At 64.0% G+C, this 26,395-nt stretch overlaps 3 protein-coding genes across 6 annotated transcripts in view; 2 read left to right on the plus strand and 1 right to left on the minus strand.

Annotated features, from left to right (window-relative positions):
* On the plus strand, positions 1–3,349 carry ASB6 (ankyrin repeat and SOCS box containing 6). 2 transcript variants are annotated; one of them, XM_040963063.1, is made up of 7 exons: positions 1–68; positions 108–250; positions 706–887; positions 1,329–1,435; positions 1,533–1,641; positions 1,969–2,055; positions 2,146–3,349. In XM_040963063.1, exons 2-7 carry the CDS (start codon positions 138–140, stop codon positions 2,811–2,813), a joined length of 1,266 nt encoding a protein of 421 aa, XP_040818997.1. In that variant the 5' UTR covers positions 1–68; positions 108–137; the 3' UTR covers positions 2,814–3,349. The 2 variants fall into 2 exon arrangements, with proteins under 2 accessions (XP_040818997.1, XP_040818998.1); XM_040963064.1 differs by lacking the exon at positions 1–68 and having other exon boundaries at positions 95–250.
* On the minus strand, positions 3,263–19,932 carry NTMT1 (N-terminal Xaa-Pro-Lys N-methyltransferase 1). 3 transcript variants are annotated; one of them, XM_040963067.1, is made up of 4 exons: positions 19,908–19,932; positions 5,840–6,018; positions 5,152–5,404; positions 3,263–4,106 (listed from the first exon to the last, which is right to left on the minus strand). In XM_040963067.1, exons 2-4 carry the CDS (start codon positions 5,999–6,001, stop codon positions 3,850–3,852), a joined length of 672 nt encoding a protein of 223 aa, XP_040819001.1. In that variant the 5' UTR covers positions 6,002–6,018; positions 19,908–19,932; the 3' UTR covers positions 3,263–3,849. The 3 variants fall into 3 exon arrangements, with proteins under 3 accessions (XP_040819001.1, XP_040818999.1, XP_040819002.1); XM_040963065.1 differs by lacking the exon at positions 19,908–19,932 and adding an exon at positions 9,974–10,030; XM_040963068.1 differs by lacking the exon at positions 19,908–19,932 and having other exon boundaries at positions 5,832–5,904.
* CUNH9orf50 (chromosome unknown C9orf50 homolog) overlaps positions 11,260–26,395 on the plus strand; it is a 20,572-nt gene continuing 5,436 nt past the window's right edge. Inside the window, exons 1-8 of the mRNA XM_041004684.1 lie at positions 11,260–11,698; positions 12,083–12,230; positions 12,957–13,102; positions 14,358–14,523; positions 14,689–14,823; positions 14,947–15,054; positions 15,383–15,480; positions 15,812–15,874. Coding sequence (XP_040860618.1) covers positions 11,260–11,698; positions 12,083–12,230; positions 12,957–13,102; positions 14,358–14,523; positions 14,689–14,823; positions 14,947–15,054; positions 15,383–15,480; positions 15,812–15,874 — 1,303 coding nt within the window. The remainder of the gene's footprint in view (positions 11,699–12,082; positions 12,231–12,956; positions 13,103–14,357; positions 14,524–14,688; positions 14,824–14,946; positions 15,055–15,382; positions 15,481–15,811; positions 15,875–26,395) is intronic.

Genomic DNA, 26,395 nt, shown 5'->3' on the forward strand with positions numbered 1-26,395 from the left:
CTTTGGGGGGCGGCGGGGCCCGGGCATTCGCGGGTGTTTTGTGGGGTCGTAGCGGGGAGAGCGGCAACGTGGGCGGGAGAGCGGCAGCGTGGGCGGGAGAGCGGCAGCGTGGGCGGACAAGCAGCGCAGCCGCCGTCATGCCGTTCCTGCACGGCTTCCGAAGGATCATCTTCGAGTACCAGCCTCTGGTGGACGCCATCCTGGGCGCCCTGGGCATCCAGGACCCCGAGCGGCAGGAGCCCCCGGACGGGTAACGCGCCCCCTCGGCGGGCGGCCGGGGTCTGGGGTCCCCCCAGTGCTCCCCGAGCCGAGGCAGGCCGCCGGCGAGACGCTGGACGGAGCCCGGGGTGCGGGGTGGGCCGAGCCCCGCCCTGCACCCTGCACCCCGCCGCCCCGGGGTCTGGGCTGCTCCCCCGGAGAGGCGGGGACTTTGAGGGGTTCGGTGCCTGGCGCCCCTTCCCCACTCTTGTCGCTGAGTTTGCGTTCTGCACAGACGAGAGCGGGGCTCGCCGTCCGGCGCAAGGGGGGTGGGACCCGCCTGGGGTTTGCAGGTGTCCCCGCAGACCGACCGCCTGGAAGCACTGGGGGGAGGACCTGGCGCAGCGCTGGCCCCGGTGGCTGGCCCCGATGACCACGGGGTCCTGCACCCGAGGCCGACCGGGAACCCGTGGGGCGCTCAGGCTGACCCGCCCTATTCCGCTGCAGGCCGGACGGTGCGGCCAGCGAAGAGGGTCGCCTGTGCGTCTTGACGGAGCTGCTGGCGCGCAAAGCACACTCTCCATTCTACCAAGAAGGCGTGAGCAACGCGCTGCTCAAGATGGCTGAGCTGGGGCTCACGCGGGCAGCCGACGTCCTCCTGCGGCACGGGGCCAACCTCAACTTCGAAGGTCTGTGGGCTGGGACCCCCCGCCCCTGCCCGGGGTGGGGCGGGCAGCTGAGTCAGCAGAGCCCGCGCGGTGCTGGCACCGTGCCCGGAGCCGGGAAGACGACGTCTGGGCCACCTCCTCCTGAGCATCTTGCAAGGGGAGCTGATAAGCAGCTGGGCAGTCAGGGTGTGTCAGGCTCCTGGACTGCGCAGGCCTCCTGCCCCATCTGGGGAGACCTGGCTGAGGGTGGAGCAGCCCCCGGAGATGACCCTGTCTTAGCAGTTCTGACTGCCAAACCCCGGGCCACCCCCAGCGCTCCAGCACGTTGGGACTCCAGGGAGCATAGCCTGGCAGCCCTGGCCTGCTGCTTCTGCTAGCTGTGGCAGGAGAGCTGGGGACACGCCCTGGGCCAGGCGCCTGGCCCTCTCAGCTGCCTGACACGGCTTGCATCTGTGTGCACAGACCCGGTCACCTACTACACAGCCCTGCACATCGCTGTGCTGCGGAATCAGCCCGACATGGTGGAGCTGCTCGTGCGCCATGGCGCCAACATTAACCGCAGGGACCGGGTGAGGGCCGTGGCCTCGGCCAGCCTGCCAAGGGGGGTGGGGGTGGAGGGGCCGTGGGGCCCTCCCAGCCAACCTGGCATGCTCCCTCCCCGTGCAGATCCATGAGAGTAGCCCCCTGGACCTGGCCAGCGAGGAGCCAGAGCGCCTGCCCTGCCTGCAGCGGTTGCTGCAGCTGGGCGCTGATGTCAATGCAGCTGACAAGCATGGTGGGTACCACCTGGATGGCCCATGCGGGGCCTCCACCAGCCTCCTGCAGTCAGGGGCCATGGACAGGACACGTGGTGCTGGGCCAGAGCCAGCCACAGGAGGGCTGTTGGGGAGGGGGTCTCCGTAGGAACAGACCCAAACCAGGCTCCAGGCAGTGTCGGGGGACTGAGGGAACCCCTCCCTCTGCCCACCCCTTGCCTCCCAGGACAGCCAGAGCCACACCCTCAGCCTGCCTATTTTTGGTCCTGCTGGGGTCTGGTTCCTCCCTAAAGGAAGGGGGCGTCAGAACACCCTGGCTGCACCTCCTTACCCTGCACCCCTTCTAGGCAAGACTGCTCTGCTCCACGCACTGGCCAGCAGCGACGGGGTGCAGATCCACAATACAGAGAACATCCGGCTGCTGCTGGAGGGAGGTGAGGACCCCCCCACGCCTGCCCCCGGGTGCCTCCGCGCTGGCCACGCTCCAAGGCCGCCTCCCACCTTCCGTCCCCCTCACCTTGCAGGGGCCGACGTCAAGGCCACCACCAAGGACGGTGACACCGTGTTCACCTGCATCATCTTCCTGCTGGAGGAGACGGTGTGCGGGGACATAGAGGAGGCCCCCATGATCCAGCGCTTCTGCTTCCAAGTCACACAGCTGCTGCTGGCCCACGGCGCCGACCCCAGCAGGTGCCCTGCCCACGAGGCCCTCACCTACGTCTGCCTCAAGAGCTTCCAGCTACACTTCCCCCTGCTGCGCTTCCTGCTCGAGTCGGGCGCTGCCTACAACTGCTCTGTCCATGGACCGGGCTGCTGGTCGGGCTTCCACACCATCTTCGAGCGCCTCTGCTCCCACCCCGACTGCCCCGAGGACAACAGCCACGCTGACCTGCTGCGCAAGGCCGAGACTGTCCTGGACCTCATGGTGACCAACTCCCGGAAGCTCCAGCTGCCCGAGAACTTTGACGTCCACCCGGAGGGCAGCCTGGCAGGCAAGATCCAGGCCCTGCATGGCTCCCTGCGGCAGCTCGAGAGCTACCCCCCGCCCCTCAAGCACCTGTGCCGGGTGCACATCCGCCTGCACCTGCAGCCGTGGCCGGTGGACGCCAAGGTGCAGGCCCTGCCACTGCCGGACCGGCTCAAGTGGTACCTGGTCAGCGAGCACAGCGGCCCCACACAGGAGGATGCCTGACGGTCTAGGCTGCAGGAACCAGGCTGGGGCGGCTCCATGGGCACGGGACACCCTGTGGTGGGCCCATGGATCTGAGAGAACACACTGAAGCTGACCGGGGGTGGTCCCTTGGGCAGGAACACTGAGGCCGGGCCTTCCCTCCCCATCGGCAGATCCACAAGTTGGGTTAGAGGGGACAGGGCTTTGCCCTGGAGACCATTCCAGGCCCCCACGGTGGGAGGGGAGCTGTCCATCTGCCTACCTGAGGTCCCTGCTGGTGCCAGCAGGAAGCCAGGCACAGCCTGTAGGGCCACACACAGGTTTGCTGCACGAGCCAAGGCGGTGACCCCACTGCAGGATGCTGCGGCTGGAGCCAGGCTGTGAGCTGGTGGCAGCTCTGTGCCAAACTCAGTCCTTGGGGACCAGGCCTCCTGAGGTCTCTGAATGCAGCTGTGGGTGCCCAGCCACTGGAGTCACACGGGTCACTACAGCTCCGCGACGCCTTCAGAACAGGCTGAAGTCACGATGCTTTATTTATATCATAAAATTAAATGCAACCTCTTGGCCTTAAGGATTCTTGCATTAACATCTCTGCCCCTCTCCAAGTTCAACAAGAGAGGTCTCAGCAGCCATGGGGTAGGGGTGAGGAGGTAGCACCTGGGGCACCCCATCCCTGCAAAGGAGGAACCCCCACAGGCAGGGGAGGTAGTCACCTCTCACCATGCAGGGCTGGGACTGCAGACATGGACCACTGGTCCAGCTCTTCTGCCCAGGGTGACAACGTCCTCCCCTGCTTAAGACACGGCTCTGGGGGACCTGGGCCTCTGGCACAATCAGCAGGTTCCCAGGTGGGGAGCGCTGCACTGCCCACCCCACTTGGGTCGGGCCCACATACCCAGGGAAGAAGAGCCTGTGTCGGGAGTGGACGCAGACAGCTGTATTTAGTGGCCTCCACACGCACAAGCCACCATCTGTTGTTGGCCATGTGGAGCCGGGCTCTGGGCCAGCTGCCAGCACCCCACCCTGGCTCCGGTCCCATGGGCCCTGCCGCCCCGGCTCATCTCAGGGCAAAGCTGTACACGTGGTAGATTTCGTCCGGCAGGTTCTCCTGTCTCTCCTCAGCCAGCAGGCTGAGTCCCGCGCTGCGAATGACGCCGCGCACCACGTCCAGGTCCCGACACACACTGCTGTCCACGTCGTCCAGGACCACGCCCTCTTGCGCCATGTTGTCCTTGATGACGATGATGCCGTTGGGGCGCAGGCCGCGCTGGCAGCGCTGCAGGAACTCGGCCAGGTGCTGGTCTGTCAGGTGTCCTGGGGGTGGCAGGGAGGGCTGGTGAGCGGGGGCTGGGCATTCCCCTGCCTGCACACCACGGCGCACCCAGCATCCTGCACTAGGGGGAACACACCTTGGCATGCCTGCCCCGCCCCAGGCAGACTGTGGGTACATCAGCCATGCCTCTCTCATGGCCACCTGCACCTACCCTGTCCCTTGAGTGGGCAGGGCATGCTGAGTGAGCTGCTGGGCAGGAGACAGGACGCCCAGCAACGGCTTAAAGTGCTCGCAGCAGTCTGAAAAGCCCTGGGAAAGCGTGGGTTTCCTTTTTTAAATAAATATACTTGAAAGTGAGTTATAAAGGAGAGATACCCTCCATCTGCTGATTCACTCCCCAAATGGCTGCAATGGCCAGCACTGGGCCTGTCAGGAGCCAGGAGTTTCTTCTGCGTCTCCCATGTGGGTACAGGGCCTCAAGCACTTGGCCCATGCTCTGCTGCTTTCCCAGGCAATTAGCACAGAGCTGGATCAGAAGTGGAGCAGCCAGGACCTGAGCCAGACACCCAGGTGGGATGGCAGCACCACAGGTCGAGGGTTAGCCCACTACACCACACGCCCTTACGTTTGCTTCTTCGAATGCAGTTAAGCAACTGGTCACTGCAGATTTCTTTACAACTGGGCCAGCACTGTATACAGCAAGTTAAGCCACTGCCTGCAGAGTCAGCACCCCCTATCTTAAATGCTGGTTCAAGTCCCAGCCGCTCCACTTCCGGTGCAGCTTCCTGCTGAAGCATCCAGGAAAACAGGATGGCTCAGTGTGCCCGGATGCTGGCCATCTACGCGGGAGACCAAACGGAGCTGGTGGCTGCTGGCTTGAGCCTGGCCCAGCCCCGGCTGTGGAGGGAGGTGGGGAGTAAACCTGCTACCTTTCAGCCGGATCTCGTTTTCGGCAAGGACCCCTAAGTGGGCAGCAACAGGCAGCCCCAAAGGCCTGGAGGAGCCTGACCTTGCGGGCAGAATCCCACGGCCCCAGGATGGCAGAGCCCGCGGGGTGGGCCGAGTGTGCACAGCCGGGGGCCTCACCTATGACCCACTGGATCCAGATGACGTCATAGGAGCCAGGCTCGGGGCTGAAGTCCTGCAGGCCACAGCAGAAGTAGTTGCGCACACGCCTGCCCTCCTCCCCCAGGTAGGTTTTGGCCTTGGCCAGGAAGTCCTCCGTCACATCCACCATGTCCACCACGCGGAAGAGCGGCAGCAGCAGCCGCTTGGTGATCCGGCCAATGCCAGCGCCGCAGTCCAGGGCGTAGGACGTCCCCGTCTTGTTCGGGCCATCCTGTAACGCAGAGCGGGTAGTCTAGGAGGAGGGACCCGTCTCCCTGGGTGCTGGGCACCAGACTCGGCTGGAGCTCCGGGCGTGAGACACTGCTCTCGGACACAGAAGCCAGGTGTGTGTGATGGAACACTCCCGCAGGGGCCAGAGCTGGCTCTTACCCCTGAGACCGCAGGAGAATGGATGGGGGGCTGCCCTGAGCCCACAAAGCCAGGGTGCATGTGTGCGAGCGAGGAGGATGGGCAGTGGAAAGCAGGGCAAGGTGCCAAGGGCGGGCAGCCCGCACAAGGGCCAAGGCTGACCTGCCAAGCTGGACAGCCACAGAATGGCTTCATCCTGGCACCAAGGGCCCCAGCACCCCTCCCGCAAGCTCCTCGGAGTCTTGGTGGGAGGCACAGACCCCCGCCCCCCCAGGGAGAGCCCAGCACACCTGCCTACCCTCAGAAACCTCTGCAGGAACTTGCGCGAACTGTTGATGTCGATGCTGGAGATGTGGCCGTAGCCCCCCAGCATGCCGTCCACCGTGGCGGGGATCTGCTTCCAGTAGCTCTTGGCCTTTGAGTAGAACTGCTGCTCATCCTCGATCACCTCGCTCGTCATGTTGCCACCAGCCCTGTCTGAGCAGGGAGGGGGCGGTGAGGCGGCTGGCACGCCAGGGCTGCTCGGTGCCCGCATCCATGCCCTGCCCCGCACCCCAAACCCATCCCTGCAGAGAACAATGCCAGCTCTACCCACACCCCTCAGGTCGCCACAGGAAGCTCACAGTGTGACCCTGCTGCATGGCTTCAACTCAGAGGAAAGGGTCCCTAGCAGGTGGCTCGGGTCCTTCGCTGTGGACACTGCAGCTGACCTTGGGCTCACACCACAGCCTGGCCCTCCAGTCGCCCCGCGGTGCCGGGAGATGGCCAGAACAACCAGCAAGACGCCGGAAGAGCGCCCCCTAGGGGCCGCTGGCTGGCACAGGGTGAGAGTGAGCACAGCAGGCTGAGGTGGGGGGGACGGGGACTCCCCACATCACAGCTTCCCTCCAGCTGCACTGGGCAGTCAGAAGTGGGTAGCCCACGAGGGGCCCAGACCTGGCTGCTGTAGCACTCTGGAGGGTGGGCTGGCAGATGGAAAACCTCCGTCCCTGCTTCTCCCTCCCACAATCTTGGAGGGATGCTGAGGTCAGGTTCAGCACTGGGACTTCTCCATAAAGAGCCATGAACTTGGGCTCTGTGCTTCTCACTTGCCCCACGGCCAGCCAGGAGACTGAGGCAGGACCGCAGCCTACTCGTCCAGGCTGGGGGTACTGCTTCAGGGCCCCCCACCCCCATCAGCCTGGCCATGGCATCACACAGCAGAGCCACTCTGGCTACAGGGCCACCTCAGCATGCTGGTCCCCAGAGAGCTGACAGTCAGGAGGGAGACAGGAAGATAAATGGAACTACTCAAATGCCCAGCAGGAAAGTGAGGGCAGAGTGGGGTCCCATGGCGCTGAAGGGTCCTTTCCAACAGTGCTCAGGTGGCCGCCAAGCGGGCCACTCCTGGGCTGCGTCCAAGGAACAGGGACGCTGGGCTGGGGTGGGGGTGACCACCGAGGCAGGGTGAGCCTGGGCACAGCAGGGACACTGGATGGTAGGGTCCAACCTATAGACTCTGGAAACCAAGGCCCCCAGTCTCCCCGGGGTCCAGGGCCAGGCCAGGGGGCATGCCACATTGTCACAGGACAAGCCACAGTGAGTTCCCAGTTAAGGCCCTCCAACCACTGGGTCACAATCAAGCCGGAGACCGTGCTCGCCGCTGGGGACACAGATAAGCTCACTGTCCTTGCGGAGCTCTCCCAAGTGGCCTCTGAGGGGCCGCCCGGCCCGGCCCGGCTGCAGTGCCTCCCACGGCACCCGCGGTTGCTGGCTCCACCATGTGTTTCTACCAGATGTAGCAGCACCTGCCCACGTGTGTCTCCCAGCCTCACAGGAGCTCTGGGAGAACAGGACTGCCGGCCACAGCGTCCCGGGTGCTGGGTCCCCTCGAGTGCATGTCTCCCACCCATGTGGCCCAGGCCCGAATCAGAGGGCTGGGCCGTGGCATCCTGGCCCCTCTTCCTAACACTGCTTGGGACTGCTGGAGCGGCCAAGCCGGAGCAGCCACCCACCGCAACCCAGGACCAGCCTCTAAAGCCAGCACAGGCAAACTCTGGGTCTGGAATGTGGCCAGGCCTCACAAGAAGCAGAGAAGCAACGGGAAGCGGGAGAAAGGGTCTTGTGCGGGGACCAAGCCTGAGGACGTGGGGGTCCCAAGAGTCCCCAGAGCCTGATGGCACCCCTGGAAACAGCACCCATCCTGATAGCCCTGCCCTCTTCACAGTTGCTCAGCCAGGGACAAAGGGGTCTTCTGCCCCCCATAGCTCGCCGCAACGGACTCCAGGGCTGCTTGGGTCTCACCCTTTCTCCATGACCAGAGAGAAGCTTGCTCCTGTTCCCCTGTGGGTTCCTGAGGTGCCTGTGACTGCATCCAGGCAGGCGGGCAGCAGGGGGCCTGGCTTGTAGAAGCTGCAGCCCCTGGCAGCAGCTGCCCACACCAGCAGCATCAGTGACCCACCCCTTCGAGGAATGAACTCTTGCTCCAGCCACGGGGTCTACTGGCCGGGGCAGTGGACGCCACGATGCTCTGCCAGGGGCACCCCAAGGCTGGACGCAGCCTGCCCACCTGCCTCCAGCCAAGACGCCACAGCAGCCCATTACAGCATCACGAACCCCCTCTTCTGCCCGCGCCACCCAGCCCTGCCCCCTCCGGGGTCTGTCCCTGCAGGCTTGCTCAGGCCCTCCAGGTCACAGACCCGTGGACTGTCTGACATCCTGCTGTTGGGGTACAGCGTTGTAGACCCCAGTTCTCTCCCAGGCAGCACTCCTGGTCACCCTGGGGGCAGGTACATTGTCTGTGCCCTTCCACTCAGGACCTGAGACTGGCTCAGGACGGGCGGCTGAACGCTCCTGTCCAGGAGCTCAGAGCGGCTCCAGCCAGCTCTCTTCCCCCGCCCCCCAAAACCTTACAGATGAAAACCCAACCATTTAAAAGCAGCCACAGCCGTTGCTGACAAAATGTATCACTTCCCCAAAAGCCTCACATGAGTCCTTTAAACGTCGAGCTGCCCTGAATGATCGGACAAGAAGTCCCCTGACACGGTTGCTGGGAGATGCTGGGGCAGCCCGTGCCATTCTGCCCGATTCCTGGCTGGGGTGGGAAGGAGGTAATGCCAGAGCCGCAGAGGACAGGAGCGGACACGGCTGTGGGGTACACACCACCCCGAGTCCATGGGCGGGAAACTCCGCTCCAAGGCAACAGCTGTTGCAGGTGGGGCCTGTAGGAGGTGAGCCGGCCCCTGGGGACCCACACTGGTTCAACTGGCCAATCCTCCACCTCCAAGCACCAGGATCCCATATGGGAACTGGTTCATGTCCTGGCTGCTCCACTTCCCACCCAGCTCCCTGCCTGTGGCCTGGGAAAGCAGTGGAGGACGGCCCAAAGCCTTGGGACCCTGTACCCGCATGGGAGACCTGGAAGAGCTCCTGGCTTCAGATCAGCTCAGCTCCAGCCATCACAGCCATCTGGGGAGTGAGCCAGCAGATGGAAGATCTCTCTGTAAATATGCCTTTCCAATAAAAATAAATAAATCTTTTTAAAACGGGGGGCAGTCCTGAGGGGTTGGGCCCCACCATGGACTAGGCCACCAACATGGAGATGCACCGCATTTGGCAGCCCTCCCCCAAGCACCAGGCTCCCGGCACAGTGGGCAGATAGACCCTGGTCTCTGCCAACACCCCACAGCCTCAGCTATTCCAGTACAGCAGCAGAGAACCACCAATTCCCCAAATGGCCAAGACCGTCGGAGCTGGGCTGTTCCAAAGCCAGGAGCCAGGAGCCTCCTCTGCGTCTCCTACGCTTTGGGCCGTCCTCGACTGCTTTTCCAGGCCACAAGCAGGGAGCTGGATGGGAAGCAGGGCAGCCCGGACTCGAACTGGCGTCCATACGGGATCCCAGCGCCACAGGTGCAGTTCAGCCCTGGAACGCCACAGCGCCAGAGGACAGCAGCAAGCGCCCCTTTGTGGGCCAGCTCCCAGCAGGGCATTGGGGAGTCTGGGGTCACACGGAAGCAACCCCTCCCAGGGGGCCTGAAGAACAGAGGGGTGTCCGAGCAGTAGCGTCAACAGCCGCTACACACACACACACACACACACGACGCAGTAAGGGGCCGCCAGGTCCGAGCCTCGCCTCCGACCACGACCCCGGGGGGCACAGGTGGCAGCAGCAGCCCCCTGAAAGGCCGCCAGTGCCCACACCCACGGCGGGAGCGCGGCCGGGTCCGAGCCCACCAACCCGCGCTCTGCGCTCCGCGACATGGCCGCCGGGCCTCCGCGCCGCTGACCTTGGCCCTGGGCACTCTGGGCTGCGCCCACTGCCGGGCCAGTGCGCTCGGGGCGCAGGGGCGGACGCGCACGTGGGGCCCGGCTGGCCAGCGCCGGGGTCACGGGGCCGCGGGGTCGAGGGGGGACGCGGCGCCCCCTGCCCTCCGTGCCTCCCCGCGCTACTCACCCCGGGCCCAGGAGCAGAGCACAGCAGCGCGGACACGGCGACCCCCGCGCGGATGCCCCGCCACGCCGCGCCGGACGCAACCGCAGCCGGCGTGCGCGGCCTTTGTCCGCCGGCGTCACTTCCGGGCGCCCGGCTGGCCCCGCCCCCAGCCCGGCCCGGCTGGCTGAGGCAGAATTCTGTGGGGAAAGCGCTTCCCTGCCTTAACTCACCTGTAGGGAACCCCCGGCTGCTCCACTCCCCATCCAGCTCCCTGCTTGCGGCCTGGGAAAGCAGTCAAGGACGGCCCCAAACCTGGGACCCTGCGCCCGCGTGGGAGACCCAGAGGAGGCCCCTGGCTCCTGGCTTTAGATCGGCCCAGCTCCAAGCCGTTTTGGCCATTTTGGGGGTGAGCCAAGCAGATGGAAGCTCTCTCTCGGTCTCCAAGGCAGACACGGGAGAGGAACACACACCGCCCACAGCCTGCCCCTGCAGACACACCTGAGCTCCAGAGACAGGATCAGGGGGCTCCCCACTGTGACCCAGCCCCACCCTCGGGCCCCAGGCCGCTGGTTCCTCAGCTGGTCACCCCAGGGTGGGGCTTGGTTTGGATCACAATGACCCTGGACCAATCCGGGGGGGCGGCGGCAGCAGTGGGGACGGGCCGGCAGAGGGACCAGGCTGGGGAGATGGGCTCTCCCACAGCTAGCCCCCCTGCCCGGGGGTTCAAAACCCACCACACCGTTCCAGGCCCCAGCCAGAGGCCTGCATAAGGGTGAGTGGGACCCCACTGCAAATGGGGGGTCGCGGGTGGGTGGGTGTGCCGAGGCAGAGCGCAGCCTCAGAGGACCCCCCCCCCACACACACACACCCCACAGTGCCAGAGCTCGGGGACAGGACTGGGCTCTGCCTTCCAAAACGGGGCAGGCAGGGGGACTGGCTCCGCCTGGGACCCCGGCCCAGGGAGCCAAAATGAGCCCCGCGCCCCCTTCCCAGGGAGTCAGGTGAGGTCGGCGGGGGGCAGATCTGTGCGCGACTGACGCGGGGCTCACTCGCTCACACGTCACAGCCACCCCCAAAGGTGGGCGCTCCCGCCGTCACCCATTCTCGGGTGAGCAGCCAGGGGCTCGGCCACTCGAGCCCGAAGGCGCTCTCTGTTCCCGGCACCCGGCATCTCGCTGCCCGGCTCCCGGCACCATGGCCGTGGGCTCATCCACGCGGCCCCTCGGGCTCACCCACGCGGCTCCTCCGCCCGCGCCGGCGTGAGGATGCCCTGAGCAGAGCGCGCGCGCGCGGCAGGGAGACCCAGCATGTCCGGACGGCACCCCAGAAGCGGGACTCGCGAGGTGGCACCGCGCGGGTACCCCGGCGGCCACCACCACCACCACCTGCGACCCCGAGAGCCGCGGCTGCCCAGGCTGAGCCCGTCCGAGCCCCGGGCGGCCCGCGGTGGCGCGTGGTGGCTGGAGCTGGACTCCGAGCCCACTCCGCCGCCCCTGCGCGCCGTGCCCACCGCGGCTCCATCGGGGGCTGCGCACAGCCGCTCGGTGCTGGAGTCGCTGCTGCTGCCGCCCCTGCCCTCGGCGCCACGACGCCCCGGGCCCCGGGTGGGCCAGGACGCCCGCGGGGGCCTGGCCGGGGAGCCCTCGGACTCCCTGGGCGCCCTGCTAGGGGACCTGCTTCCCAGCAGGTTCCGCAGGTTCCTGAGCCAGCTCCGGGACAAGTGCACGGAGCAGCTGGAGCCGCAGAGTGAGGCCCACGGGGGAGGGGGTCGCTTCCGGTGGAGGGCCGCCCACCCCCTGCATTTGCCCTCCCGACCCTCCTCCATGCCGGGAGCCCTTAGACCTGCTGTTTGAGTCCCTGCTTACCGTCCCCAAGGGCATGTGACCAGAAGGACCCCGGAAAGGACTGCCTACCCCCCACGAAGGCTCCCCACCTTGTCACCCACCTCCTCCTGGGTCGAGGCACCCTCCACGCCACAACACCCCAGGGGTGCGCCCCAGCACTGCCCGGCCTGCGCGCCCTGTTCTAGCCCATCCCTTCCACAGCAGCGGTGAGTGTTGGGGAGGGCCAGGTCCTGGGGCAGGGGGCGTGGGGGAACAGTGCCCCCTGTCCTGTGCTCCCGGAGTGCAGTGGTCCTGACCACTCACCAGGCGTGCGTGTCCTCCCCAAGGGCCCCCTCCTCCTACTTCCAGGACAGCTTGAAAAAACTCCTGCTCCATCAGCTGTCTGCCCTTACGCCGCTGAGAGGTGACCACTCGCCACTCACCACGGTCAAGAAGTGAGTGGGCAGGGCCGGGATGAGACAGGGCGCCCCTTCCTTTCTGTGCCTTGTACCCAGGAATGTCCCCCATTCGGCCTCCCCAGTAGCTGTCTGTCTAGCCATCTGTCCGCTCAGATGTCCCATCCTCCATCATTCAAGGCTCATTTGTCAGAAGAAAAAAGTCTCTGAGGTTTAAACACGTGAAGGATGAGAGGACCAGACACACATACACACACACACACACACACACACACACCCATCTCGCAGATGGCCATAAGCCCTGGGCCGGGTTCTGCCCTGGCCAGCTCTTGTGCCAGGTGCCTCCCCGAGGCTACTAGTCCCCAAGCTTGTATGAGGATGGCTGTGTGGAGACTAGAGGGCGGTGGCCAGGGTAAGGCCTCAGAACAGCTCACCAGGTCAGCATCACCTGCGTGGTGATGCTCCAACAGAGGCCCTAGAGCCAGGACCCCCTCTGCTAGCTAAGGGTCAGGGTGCCAACTCGGGGGCCGAGCGGCAGATCCTGGCTCTGCCAGCTGCCGGGAGACCTTGGGCAAGGTGTGGGGGTCTCTTACCTGGGAAACAGGCACAGCGATCTCGTTGAAGGATGATGAGTTTGTGGCGGGCAGGAGAGGCAGTCAGCCAAAGCTCTTGCACGGGAACTGGAGGCGCTGTGTGTGTGTGTCCGCAGGGCAGGGGCTTTGGGCTCAGCTCCTGCCTCCTGCGCCCTCTGGCCTCTCTCAGCAGGCATCCCAGCGCACAGCCCTCCAGGCTCAAGGCTGCGCTTGCGCAGGGCTCCCAGAGGGAGAGCTCGGGGCCCAGGCGGCGGGTGCGCTTTGCTGACGAGACACTCCGGGACTCGGCCCTCCGCTACTGGGAGCGCAACTATGCGGGTGAGCAGGCCCAGTCCAGCGTGAGGGAGGGTGGCAGAGGAAGCTCCCAGCAGTGAAGAGCCAGCACTGCCTGCACTGGCCAGGGCCCAGGTGGGCAGCACCAGGGGTCCCCGGTAGAGGTGCCCTGGGCACAGTTTCCAACACCTGTTCTGAAGTGATTGGTGTACAAGAGGCTGGAATGGGAATAAATCCATCCCTCATCCCTGCCCCCATCCCACCCTACCCCCTCCGTGGACCAGGTCCCGCTGTCCAGCAGCCCCCATCCCAGGCTCCAACACACAATATGTAACATATAAGATGTATGTTAATCTTGTAGGACTTATTTTTATTGGAAAGTCAGATTTACAGAGACAACAAAGACTTTAACCACTATGCTATCGCACCAGGGCCCCCATTTCAATTTCTTTTCCTGAATTGAGCCCCTGCCCTGTAAGCTTTGCACACTGCAGATGAGCATGCCAGCCCCCAAGTACAGCTGTTTCCCTTCCTTGCTACACAAAAGCTGCTAACTTCAGTCCTCCAGTCACAGCATATCCGTGTCTCAGACATACGCTGTTTAATGCTTAGAAGAAATAAAGTTTCTAAAAGTTCATATGGGGCTGTGTGAGCGAGAATTTCTGGAGCATTGGGCAGCCATAGAAAGAAATAGGAAGCATATGACCTAAAAGGTCACCGCCTTATCCCTAATGCTTTATTTCATGACCTTGAGGATGTTGAGTATACAGACTCGACAGACAGGGCCCATTGTCTTTCCTCCTCCTTAAGAAGGCAACGGTTTCTAATAATCAGACCTGGAGTGTAAAACATCACAAATACTCTTGAATAGTAAAGAGAAGTACACAGAATACTCTAAGCGTCTGTATTGGGTGCAGCAGGTGGCAGCTGGCTCCAGTGGGAGTCAGCCGCTAGAGGGGGAGGGACTCCCACCCAGCAGTGGGAGGCTCCAACCCTGCATCCCCCCCACTCCTGCCAGATTCCCAGCCCCAGCTCGGGGGGTGGGTAATGACTGAGGCAGAGGAGCAGTGACGGTGCAGTGAGGATGAGGGGCCAGCTCCTAGCTTGGAAAATCCCAAGAGCTTTCCAGCAGGGGGAAAAAAATCTCCGTTCCTCCTGCAGGAACATGCAAAGAGTTTTAAAACCCTGAGCCTTCTCTGCAGGGAGCTGGGGTTGCCATGGAGATGGGTCTGGGTGGGGAGGGCTCATGGCAGGGCCCTCACCGACCAGTCCATCCGTCAGTCTGTCCCTCTCCCCCCAGCACAGCAGAACTTTACGGGCAGCAGGCTGCCCACTGTGTCGTCGGAGGTGACCGAGCAGGTGGCCGAGAGCATCAAGCGATGGCTGCAGAATTTGCCCAGGAGCCTTCAGCTGCTGGCCAAGGATGAGAGCAGGGCTAGCCTCCCCCGCTGGGCCGCCCCTGACCGGTGAGAGGCTTAGGGGAGGCGCTCCTGCCTCTGCAGCCTGGTGGGGTGGGGGAGGGATCAAGAGACAGGCTGTGGTCTGCACTGTCCATGCCTGCCTGGCTGGCCACAGGTAAGCCTGGGACCTTCGCTCTGCCTCAGCGAGGCTCACGGTTCGGTGTCCCTCAGGCCGGCCCCACAGCTGCTGGAGCGCCAAGTTGAGGACACCCCTGTGAGCTACAGGCAGCCTTTCCCTCCCAAGGCGAGCACCCAGAGGCCACGGAGGAACCTCAAGACTTTCCTGGACACGCTGGGGCAGGTAGACAAGCCACCCTACTCCTGGGGCCAGAAGCTGGTGAGTGGCCCTGAGGTGTGGGGGGTGGCCGGGGGACCCTCCCCACCTGCCTGGCTGCCCCGCTGCAGTACCCGATGGTGGCCTCTCTCCCTCCAGGAGTCCCTCTTGCCCAGCCTGGTGCTCCAGTCAGTCTTACGGCGCAGCCGGCCCAGGGGCTACCAGCTGCTCCTGCCCTCCCTGGCAACCCAGAGGGCTCAGCGGTGAACTGGGCCTGCTGGGAAGCCCAGGCCCAGAGGTCATGCAGGCCCCAGCCAGGAGACCCCTCCCTGCCTTTCCCCCTCAATAAACACATCCCACATGGCTAGGTCTCTGCACCTGCTGGCCAAGGACCCAAGGAGGTCAGGGAGGTGGGATCCCAGCCGGGAGGAGGCTTGGTGGGGGCCTAAGCAGGCCCAGTGGTTGCACTCACCAGGGGCACCAGGCAAGCCTCTCCACCCAGGTCAGCCCACACCTGAGGTTGGCACCTGTCGGCCACCCTAGCCTGTGGCTGTTCCTACCGGCTGGGCTGACCGCCTTACTGCTTCACAGATGTCCAGGCACCAGCCCAGTGACCTCAGCCCAGCGTGTATGGGGCAGTGGGAGCAGACACCAGGGGCTGGTCCGGCTCCAGCTGCACGGCCTCCACCGTGAGTGGTCACGGCCTCCACCGTGCACCTGCTCCTGGACGAGGCTGGAGCCACCCGCTCCTCTCCCTCTCTCTCTGGGAGCCCCCCAACCCATCCATTCCCCCTGGCTGTGCCCTAGGGAGCCAGTCTTCAGCGCCCCCTCCTGGCCTGCGCGGAAACAGCATGGCACCCACTCTGCACCTAGGAAAGCGAGAAAAGGGGTGACCAAGGGGCGGGACACGGGGCGGCGGCTCAGGGCAGGCTGTGGGTAGGCACAGCTTGGAGCAAGCAGCTCCACGGGCCGGGGTGGAGAGGGTCACCTCGTTCTCGCAGTCCCACGTCCCGCCTCCAGTATGCTTGCCCCGCAGCCCCCTGCCAGGGGATGTCCGGGTCCGGATGAGCCTGCGGGCCCCAGGTCAGACGCATCCCACCGCGACCCACAGCAAGTCCTGCGGGTCCTGCCCGTGGCCTCGAACCCACAGCCTGTGTCCTCCGACTGCAGCACGGCGCCGCGCCCACGCGGGGGCAGTGTTGGCCTGGCTTTGGCGTCGCCCGGCGCGGCCCAAACTTCGCTTGGAAACTTTTCCCCTGTGAGGCGCCTGCCTCCCCGCCTGGGTCCCTGCAGTTCCCCGCGAGGCGTGCGGGATGGTCAGGCCACGCCAGGCCGCTTCCCGACTCCTGCCGCCAAGTCCAGGCCGCGAGAGTCCCGGGCTCCTCGGGTTCCTGCTTTTTTGGACGCCCCCCACCCCCCAAGCCGCCGAGCCGCCGAGCTCACCCCGAGCTCACTAAGCTGCGCTTGATGTAGCCACTTATTACCAGGGAAGCCAAGTCCCGGGTGGGGAGTGTCGGGCTCAAGGTCATGCAGGGCAGGATTCAAATACAGCCCCCTCACCACCACCACCACCCTGCCCCTGCTGGGACACACCGTCACACCTCTTCCTGGGAAGGGCCGCCCACCTGTGCTGGGGGCAGTGAGGGGGCTCGCTCCTCCAGGAGCCCGGGTCTGAGTCACCCTCCTTGCAACTCCTGGGGTTCATCTGAGGCAGGAGGCAGGGTTAGGAGAAAGGAGGTTGCATGAGGGCAGGACCGTGGCGCTGGGCAGCAGGCCCCAGGGAGAGCTGGTAGCCCTGGCCCAAGTCTCTGGCTTTCATTGCATCCAGGCGTGAGCCCCAGGCGCAGGGGGCCGTGATGGAGGTACACTCCCAGGACACAGGTGCCTCCAGCTCACTCACCTCTCCACCGAGCCAGGACACAACATGCACCTGAGGGTGCCCACTTCCCGGCCTTGGAGGGTGGTCCCTGCCCCCCGCCCCCGGAGGCACATGCTTGTGCGGTACTGGTGAGCCACCTGTCGGTGGGATAAACAGCAGCTCTGCTGAGCCGAGAGAAGCACCTACTGTGTGCCCCACATGGGCCGGGCCAAGGCAGGCACCTACTGCGTGCCCCACACGGGCCCAGTTGAGGCAGGCACCTAACTGTGTACCCCACACAGCTCTACCCCAAACACACCACGGGCACCAGAATGAACGGCTCAGGGCCGACGGGCTCCGACGGGAGGCCCGGGCGTACAGTCGGGGACCTGCTCCTGCCCTGGGCAGGGTGTGTGGCAGGGACACCTGGTGTTGGGATGGGAGGACAGAATGGTTCCCCTTGCTGACACGTGCGCACATCCCTTCCCCCCCTGTTCCCCACTTCTGCCTCTCTGGGTCCTTCTGTTACTCGTCCACGTGGACGGCTAAGTGACACACCATCTACACACCTGCCCCCAACCCCTCCCAGCAGACATGCTTGCCGCTGCCTCCAGGTAGCCCATAAGGTCACAAACAGCTCCAAGAAAGGGCACGACACACTACATGCCCTCCACCGTTTGTGCCCATGGCACACAGCTTTGGGGGCTGGGCTAGAAGTGGGGGTCAGTTCCACCAACTAGGCCAGGGCTCTCAACTCCCCAGAGCAAGGGGCTTGGGGCCCCACCTGCCAGGAAGCCAGGGGGCTCTGAGTCGGGTGCCAGGGATTGTCTGGTTTACTGCGGGTGCCTGGCAGTGGTGGAGGCTTCGGCCATGTCCCCCAAATCCTGTGAGCCAGCTGATCTGTAGGGCCCAGCAAGTGCAGGAAGCACCTGCTGCACCTTCAGCACACGGGGGACCCACCCAAACCCACAGCTAACAGCTGCGTTGTTCTGGCAGCACCAGGCAGGGCAGCCGGGGTGGAGGTGGACAAAAGACACAGGGGCAGGTTCGCCCACCAAGGCCCTGCAGCTGGGCTCCTGGTGGGAACTGGGACAGAACTGTGGGCCCATAGGCAAGAGACAAGTAAAGCCTTGGTGGTGGTGGTGGTGGGGACCCAGCAGGGGCTGGCTGTGTGTGTTCGGGTTTCTTGCCATTGTGAGCAGTCCCTGCTAGCCAGGGGACCACCCCATTCATGCTACCCTGAGCGCAGGCATTCCACCGTGGCAGGGAAGCCACACTGGGGGCATGAGCAAAGAATGGGCACCCCTGTCACGGGTCCCGGGAACCCCAGGGCAGTCCCACCTCCACCCCTACCCCCTGGGCGCTGACCAGCATAAGGCAGGACAGGAAGACCCAAGGACTGAATATTCCTTGGTGTGCGGGCAGACCCCGGTCCCAGTGCCAGCACACGGCGTTTCGAATTGACCAGGCGCTTGAGAGAGAGAGAGAGGTGAGCCCTCCACACGCCAGCCCCTGGCTCTTGGCCCTCCCTCCAGGCCAGGTTCCTGTGTGCCCCCCGGAGTTGCTCCGGGCACATTCCGGGCACGCGTGATGCTTGTAAGCTCGATCTTGTGTGGATTCACTGTCACACACCTGGTTTGCACTTCACCATCCGCTGGATCACAAAAGGCTTTTCAAGGCCAGGGAATTGTACGCATTGCAGAAAGCGGGGCCTCCGGTGGTGGGGATGGAGGTCATCCTGCAAGTGTGGGTGTTCCAGACGCCCAGGTGTGGAGCCTTGGCACAGTGTGGCATGGCTGTGCCCCCTCCCCCCAGCCCCCATCTCCTCGCCGCGTCCCGGTTGCCAGGGCAGAGGTGGAGGGCGTGTGTGGGTGTGGGGTGGTTACCACCACCATTTCCATTTCCAGAGAGGCTCAGCGGTGCCACCACTGTCTTGTGACCACACGGTGACACCAACACCAGCCCACCATGGCGTGGCGTCCCCAGCGGCAGGTTCAGTCCTGCCCCACCACCTCCTCTCCCTGAGGAGGAACTGCCCTGCGCCAGGAGGAGGTGAGATTCAGGCCAAGGACCCTCCAGCTTGCCAGAGCTACCAAGATGGGACCGACCGAGCTGGCAGGAGACCCAGGAAGGCCAGGCCAGGTGGCCTTTTGGGTGGTAATGGTGGGCGGGCAGGTGTGGGTGCTTGGGCCTCAAGCCCCAGCTGCACACTGCCTGCCCGGGCTCCTGGCACCCACCCATACCCTCCAGCCTGTCTGGTTGCCAAGGTGGGCTGGCATCAGCTGCTGAATTGGGCTGGAGCTTGCATGTGATGGAGCATTTGGGTCCAGATACAAAGGTACAAAGCTTCGTTTGTGCTGTGATGCGTTTGTGCCCGGTCAGCATGTCCACCCTGGGGGAGGGAGCTAGCTCGGGCACCTGAGGAGGCCCCACCCCCATGTGCCAATGCAGCTAGCTTAGCACACAGCTGTCCACAGCTGTCCTCTGTGTCACAGTACCCCCTTCGAGGCCCTGGACACGTGGCCCTCCTCCTCCTTCCAGGAGCTTCTGGAACCTTCTGAGACCCACCCACTGGCTGCTCCTTTTCCTGAGGGAGCCCGCAGCCAGTGGCTGGAGCTAGCAGTGTGTCGTGATCCTTCTCCAGTGTTGTCCAGTTGAGGCACAGGGAAGCTGGGTCAGCTGGGCAATGCCACACAGCTGGAAAGTGGCTAAGCCAGGATCCGAGCCCAGGCGGGTACACCTACCCCATACCCACGCCCACACACACACAGGACACCCCTCCTGGGACTGCGTCCTGCCCTCCTGGGCCTGCGTCCTGCCCTCCTGGGCCTGCGTCCTGCCCTCAACTGGCGCTGCCCTTCCTCCTCCTGCCCTCTTCCTCCTCTGCTGGCATCCCTGCCTGGGAGGTCCTTACTTGCCTGGGGGCACCGGCCCTGCATGGGCAGCGCTGGCCCTGTGTGGGGTCCCGCAACACCCGCTGAGGATGGGGTGGGGCGGTCGGCTGAGCCCACACACTAGGTCCCACCCCCAGGCCACTCTATCTTCGTTCCCCACTCCCAGGGTTGGCGGGGTGGCCATGATGCTGCTGGTGCCCTGCCCCTCTGGCTCCGCCCCCACAGTGGCTCCTCCTCCAGCAGGTCCCGCCCCTTTGACCCCGCCCCCGTAGTGGATCCTCCTCCAGCAGGTCCTGACCCCGCCCCCTGCGGCTACTCCCCTGCCCTCCCCTGGCTCCGCCCCCGCGGTGGCTCCTCCTTCAGCAGGGCCCGCCCCCGCCGTGGCTCCTCCCCTGCCCCTCTGGCTCCACCCCGCGGTGGCTCCTCCTTCAGCAAGCCCCGCCCCCGCCGTGGCTCCTCCCCTGCCCTGCCCCTCTGTCCACATTGTCGGTCACCTGCAGCTGGTCTCACAGCTACTTGACTCCTTCGTGGCTCGGCCTTTGCACACGCCTTCGTGGCTGCGGGAAAGTCCTTCCCACCCGCGGCTGGTCCGCATCGAGTCTCCTGGGGCGATTCCTGAAGCCCAGTGCCCGCGGCTCCCCTGGCGCTGCCCAGCAGCCGCTGCCCAGCTGCAGCTCACACCCCTCCTCCGCGACGCAGGGCAGAGCTGGCAGGGCCCTGCCCGCGTCCCTGCCCGCGGCCGTCCGAGGATGCTGCCGGCTCCCTCGGGGCCGCTGGCGAGGATCACACTCATTTCACGCTGTCTGACTCCCCTGATTACTTGATTTTCCAGGGAGGAATTTCAAATCTCTGGGCCGGGGGTGGCGCCTGCTGAGGCCGGGCTGCCTGTCCCACCAGCCCGGGGGCACCTGCTGTCCCTTGAGCAGCCCTCCACGAGGTTGGCGCTGAGCGGGGCGCTGTCTACACCAGTGGAGGTGCTAGCTGCGCTGGAAGGTGTCAGCGGCAGAGCACAGCTGGGTAAGCGCCTGCCTGCAGTGGCCGTCTCACCCATTCCAGAAGCCAGCTCCACTGCTGACTGCACCATCCAGCTCCCTGCTGATGCCCCTGGGAAAGCAGTGAAGGATGGCCCTAACCTCGGGGCCCAGCTGCTCATGTGGGAGACCCCACGGGAGCCCCAGGCTCCCGGCGACATGAGCCCATCCCTGGCCATTGCAGACGTTTGGGGAGTGAAGCAGGGCATGGGCAATCCTACTCTCCCTCCCTGTTGCTTTGTTTAACAAACAAATGACTCTCAAAAAAACAAGCAGCAGCTCCGTGCCCTGTGCCTGTCTGCAGCCTGTGTAATGGGCTTAAGAACAGCACCCCTCGGCTGGGGCCTGGCACCCAGGAAACACCCTGGGGAGGTGGCCAGGGCACGGCCTCCCAGAGTCACTGACCAGGCCCTCTCTCCTTGTGGCTGTGTGATCTTGGGTGCCTCTCCGGAGCCCCAAGGGCTGGTGGAATGTTCCTGAATATCCTGCCGAAGGTGTTGGGGGAACCAAGGTGGGGGTGGGGTAAAGCAGTCCAGCTGGGAGCACTCCCCACGTGGGGCCGGGCCCTGCCCGCACAGGCCCCCATACCATGGGATGAAAGGGGCGCCACAGCCCCTCCCCCCCACGCCTTGCCCACCCCTTCCGTAACCGGATCCGGCTGGGGGCGGCCAGCTTTGAAGCCTTGGCCCCAGACTCTGGGAGGCAACTTGAAAGGGCAAGGGCTGGTCCAGCCTGCCAAGGGCGGGGCTGGGGAGTGGGGGAAAGGGGGGAGGCGTCCCCCTCCCCAGGGCCCCAGGAGCAAGGAACCTTCAAGGCCCACCGACACCCAGCTCTCTGCCTGCAGCGAAGTGGGACCCCTTCCCATCTTTTCCTCAAGATCCGGACTCTTTCTCATGGCAACACGGGGTGGGGGTCATCTCTTCTTGGGGGCTCCTGAGACAAGCACCCCCTTTCCCAATGCCCACCTCCCTGTCTGCCCACTGCCAGCTCCCCACCTAGCCTGGGCCCCCCAGGACCGGCCTGGCTGCCGACAGCTGCTCAGAGGGGTTCCTGGTGTCGGAAGACCACCTCCTGTCCCAGCACGTGTTGAACTGCATCTTTGAATTCCCTCACCTGCCCAGCCCCACCTGAGCCCCTGGCTCCTCTGCGGAGCTGCAGCCTGGACACAGAACTGGCCCCAAGTCACAGATGGGGCACACTGAGGCCCATAGAGAAGCCCAGGGCTTAAGGTGGTGGGAGTAAGGTGGCCTAAGGCCCTGGTTCCCACCCTGGCTCCCTGCCATCAGGGCATCCGGCCAAACATGGTGCCCAGGCCAGCTTTCCAGTTTCCACACAGGAGCCAGCACGGTGCTGCAAGCAATGGGCACCCAGCACCCTGGCTCTGTGCTCACCAACCTGGGGCCACATCAGCAGCCCCCTCGGGGCTCTCCCTGATGGGGTCCATTCCTCTGAAGGGATGGCCAACTTGCCCCGGGAGCTGCTGCCTGGGTGGGCTTCCTGGAGGAAGTGACAGGGGTGACTTGAAGCAAGAGGGAACAGAGTGCGGGCTGGACATGAGAGCAGCCAGTGGAAGACAGTGAGAGCATGAGCAGCTTGCTGTGGCAGAGGCCAGGGGACAGGCCTGGACAGGGCCCTGACCCAGGGCAGAGGGGCCGGGCCAGGGGAGGGCTCCAGCCTGGGGAATCGCCCCTGCTGAGCTATGCGGACCCCTCACTCCCACCCCCCACCCCAGGGCAGGAGAGAAAGTCCAGCCTGGCTTTTGGATGCTCCTGAAGCAAACTGGCCAGAAATGGGAGCACCCGAAGCAAGGCTGGGAGGTGGCCTTGTGGGTGTGGCTGGCAGAGTTGGCTGAGCCTGCCAGCCTGCGGGAACAAGGATTCCATGCTATGGTGCAGCGAGTTAAGCCAGCAACCCGTTTGAGAGCCGGCTCATGCCCCACTTCCCATCCAGCTCCCTGCTTGTGGCCTGGGAAGGGAGCATGGGACAGCTCAAAGCCTTGGGACCTGCACTCACGTGGGAGACCCAGAGGAAATGCCTGGCTCCTGGCTTCGGATCGGCTCAGCTCCCACATTGCAGCTATCTGAGGAGTGAATCAGTGCACTGCACGGAAGATCTCTCTTCCCCTTTTCTTTGTTTTTCTTTCAAATAAATAAATAAACACTGAAAAAACCAGGACTCATCTGTGCTTCAAACAGAGCGGATCTCAAAGTTACAGCGCTTTAGACAACCACCACAACAAAGGTTATTCATTTGAAAGGCAGACTTACAAAGGGAGAGAGACAGCCGGAGTTTCCATTCACTGGTTCCCTCCTTTCCCAGGTCACAAACAGGGAGTTGGATTGGCAGTGGAGCAGTGGGACTGGAACTGGAGCCCACTGGGGATGCCCAGTATGTAGTCCTTTACCCAGCTAGGGCTCAGAGAGGGCAATGGGGAAGAGAAGCCACCCAGCGGCCTGCATCGCAGACCTCACCTCCCGGCTCCTAGTAGCAGTAGAGACGTGCAGTCAGTACTTGCAGTTGTTGGCTCCTGTCTTAAATTGTCCTTATTTATTTGAGACGCAGGAAGAGACCCCCACACAGGGAGTTCTATTCTGTCATCCACTGCTTCACTCCCCAGCTGCCCCACCGGGTCCCCCGTGTGTGTTGAGCCATCGGCTGAGGCCTTGCAGGGCACGTGTGAGTAGGGCTGGACCCCAGACACTGTGATGTGGGATCTGGAGCTTTCATCGCAGGCTGAACCGCGCAACCTCCAAATGGGGGCACTGGGAATGGTGTCGGCCTCATTGCCTGTCCCGGCACTGCTGGGGCTGAGCCTGGGGCCCATGGCTCAGGGCTGCTGCCTGCCTGCCCTGTGGTTCCCACTGCCCCACCTTGCATGGACAACTGGGTCTTGCTAATGCAACTTCCACCCACCCTCCCTTAACCCAGGCTGGACTCAGGGCCTGGCCACAGGACTCTGAGACAAGGAAGCAATGTGGAAGGTTCTAGAGAGCGAGGGGGAGCAGGGTACAGAGGCAGCCCTGGCCTCCTTCCAGAGCTCTAACGATCGACGGGAAGAGACAGAGCCAGGTGCGCCTCCACCCCCAGCATCCATGGCTCCGGGGCTGCCTGACCTCACCTGGGTCCCCAGAGCCAGCTACTGGGCATCGCTCACCCCAGGGCTCTCCTGCTTGGCCGGAGTTTGGTGCACCCAGAGGAGGTCCCAGGGACCCTCCAGCATCCAACCTGATGGGGGAGCATCACCATGCTAGGGGAGCAGCCTGGGCCCTGGCAGGTGCCGTTCCTCCGCCCCTGCCTCACTAGCACCTACCTGGCTGGACACCGGTGGCCCATCTGCCAGGCTGCGGCCGGGGTCCCCCCAGTTTTCCCAGGATACCTTTGCTGGGGTTCCTGGCTGCTGTCATATCTGGTGACACCTTCCTTGTTTGTGATGTGAAATAAGTGCCTGGTGTGCACAATAAGCCCAGTGAGACCGTGCGAGAGCCTCACAGCAGGGTCTGACCACGACCTGAAACGTGGGCACCCTGGAGGGGTCACCTTGGGGACACCCCGAAGATGTCAGTGACTGCCACTGGGGACTGAGACGCAGGGACTTCGGACTCCGGGGCCAGGAGCTGACAAGGGACTGGAACCGGCTCCCACAGGGGATGCTGGCACCACAGGCAGAGGCGCTAGCCCCAGCAAGAATATGCAAGGTCACCGGCCTCACTTCCCAATGGTGTTTTCCAGGCAGAGCCCTGACTGGTGTGGGGCACCCTGTGGCAAGAGCTGGCATACCTGCACCTGTTTGCCCTCCCTCTGCTCACCAAGCCCCCAGGATTCTGTTCCAGGGGGTGGGGGCTGCGCCCTGAACCTCATCCCATCCCGATGGCCTCCCAAGGGCCCACTTTAAAAACCGCGGTCTGCCCTCTTGCCAAGCTACCACCTATGACACCAGCATCTTGCAGTGGTTCTGACCTGGTCCCTATTGATGTGCCTGGAAGGCAGTGGAAGACGGTCCAGGTACTCCAGCCTGTACCCACGTGGAGCTCCTGAAGAAGCTCCTTACTCCTGGCTTCAGCCTGGCCCAGTAACAGGGGAACGAACCGGAGGATGGAGCCTTTCCTCTGTCCCTGCCTCTCTCTAACTCTGCTTTAAAACAAATAGAGGTTTTCGGGGCCCGGCGCGGTGGCGCAGTGGTTAAGGTCCTCGCCTTGCATGCCCGGGATCCCATATGGGTGTCGATTCTATCCTGGCAGCCCCGCTTCCCTTCCAGCTCCCTGCCTATGGCCTGGGAAAGCAGTCGAGGACGGCCCAAAGCTTTGGGACCCTGCACCCACGTGGGGGACCCGGGGGAGGCTCCTGGCTTCGGATCGGCATAGCATCGACCGTTGCGCTCACTTAGGGAGTGAATCATTGGATGGAAGATCTTCCTCTCTGTCTCTCCTCTCTGTATATCTGCCTTTCCAATAAAAAAACCCAAAACAAAACAACCCCCCCCCCCAAAAAAAACAAATAGAGGTTTTTAGCAGGAGACCTCAAGGATGGGGGTGTAGGGCAGAAGGAGCCAGCCACTGCAGGGCAGGTGGCCTGGATGGGCCCAGCAAGGAATTTTGGAAGTTGAGGGAGAAGGGGAGCCCGTCCGGCCTGCCATCCTGGGCATCTTGGTCTCCTGTGCCAGGAGCAAGCCCCGCCCCCAGGGCCAGCTGAGCTGAGAAGGTTGTCCTGGGTCACTCCTTCTGGGATCTGGGACATCCCGGGTCAGCTGAGCTGTAGCATCCCACACCGCTCCGCCATCGCAGGACCCAGCTGAACCCCACGTGACCCAGGGTGCTGCCCAGTCCCCCAGGAGCCACTGGCTGGGGCAGCACCCTAGAGATGCCACCCCTGTGCTGGCTTCACAGAGGGCGATGGGATGCCCAGGTGACCCCGAGGGGCAGGTGTGGCTGACACCTGGCCATGGCTTGCCCATGCTCCTGGAGGCACATGGGACACATGGGGCCGTAGGCTACAGCACCGCAGGCTGGTACCAACGTTCTGTCCAGGCCTTAGCCACCAGATCCAATGTCCTGGAAGGAAGCAAGGTGAAATGGGTGCCCCTGCTTTGGGATAGTGGTAAGGACTGCCCATGGGCACAGGCCACACCAGGGTTCTCATCTGGAAACTGGGCCTGCCTGGCGACCTGGGACGTGAGAGCTGGAGGAAGTGAGGCCTGCCTGGAGCTGGGGCATTGCGGGTTGCGTAGCCACACCTGGTCCTCAGCTCTGCCCTGCGGTCACTCCCATCGCACTCTGCCAGCCCCTCTTCTTGTACTGCAAAGTTAGAGCTTACCTGTAGGACTGGTACGGTGCCATATCCTGCTCCAGCTAGGTCCCCAGTGGTCCAGCCCACCTGTCCTTCACCCTGTCCCCTGGGTGGGTCATCTAGGCCCCCCGCCTGCTCCCTGCTTGCAGCACTTTCCCCTTGGCTTGTCACTGACCAACTCTGCTCAGGCTTTGGGTCTGGGAAAGTTGTCACTGCCTCCAGGCAGCCTTTCCCGACTGCCTCTTAAAATTGCGTTTGACCCTAGCTGCAGGCGACTGCCTAGGTTGCCTTGCATCTAGGCTAATATTGTATTACTGCGAGATAAGCAGCCAGTAGCTGGCAGCATTCTGGGCCTGGGTAATGCCAGGTACGTGTTAACTATACCAGCGTGCCAGCGTAGTCCCCCACCCACCTTATTTTTTCTTTTTAAAGATGAGTGTGAAAGGTAGGAACATGCCACCACGGCCTCCAGGTTGGGGGACTCAGAGTGTCCCAGGAAGGGGCATGAGGGGGAGGAGCTCAAACAGAGGGGGGAGGG

This window comes from Ochotona curzoniae, unplaced genomic scaffold (genome assembly GCF_017591425.1).
Source record: "Ochotona curzoniae isolate NIBS_2020 unplaced genomic scaffold, NIBS_Ocur_1.0 scaffold_3208, whole genome shotgun sequence".
Lineage (NCBI taxonomy): Eukaryota > Metazoa > Chordata > Mammalia > Lagomorpha > Ochotonidae > Ochotona > Ochotona curzoniae.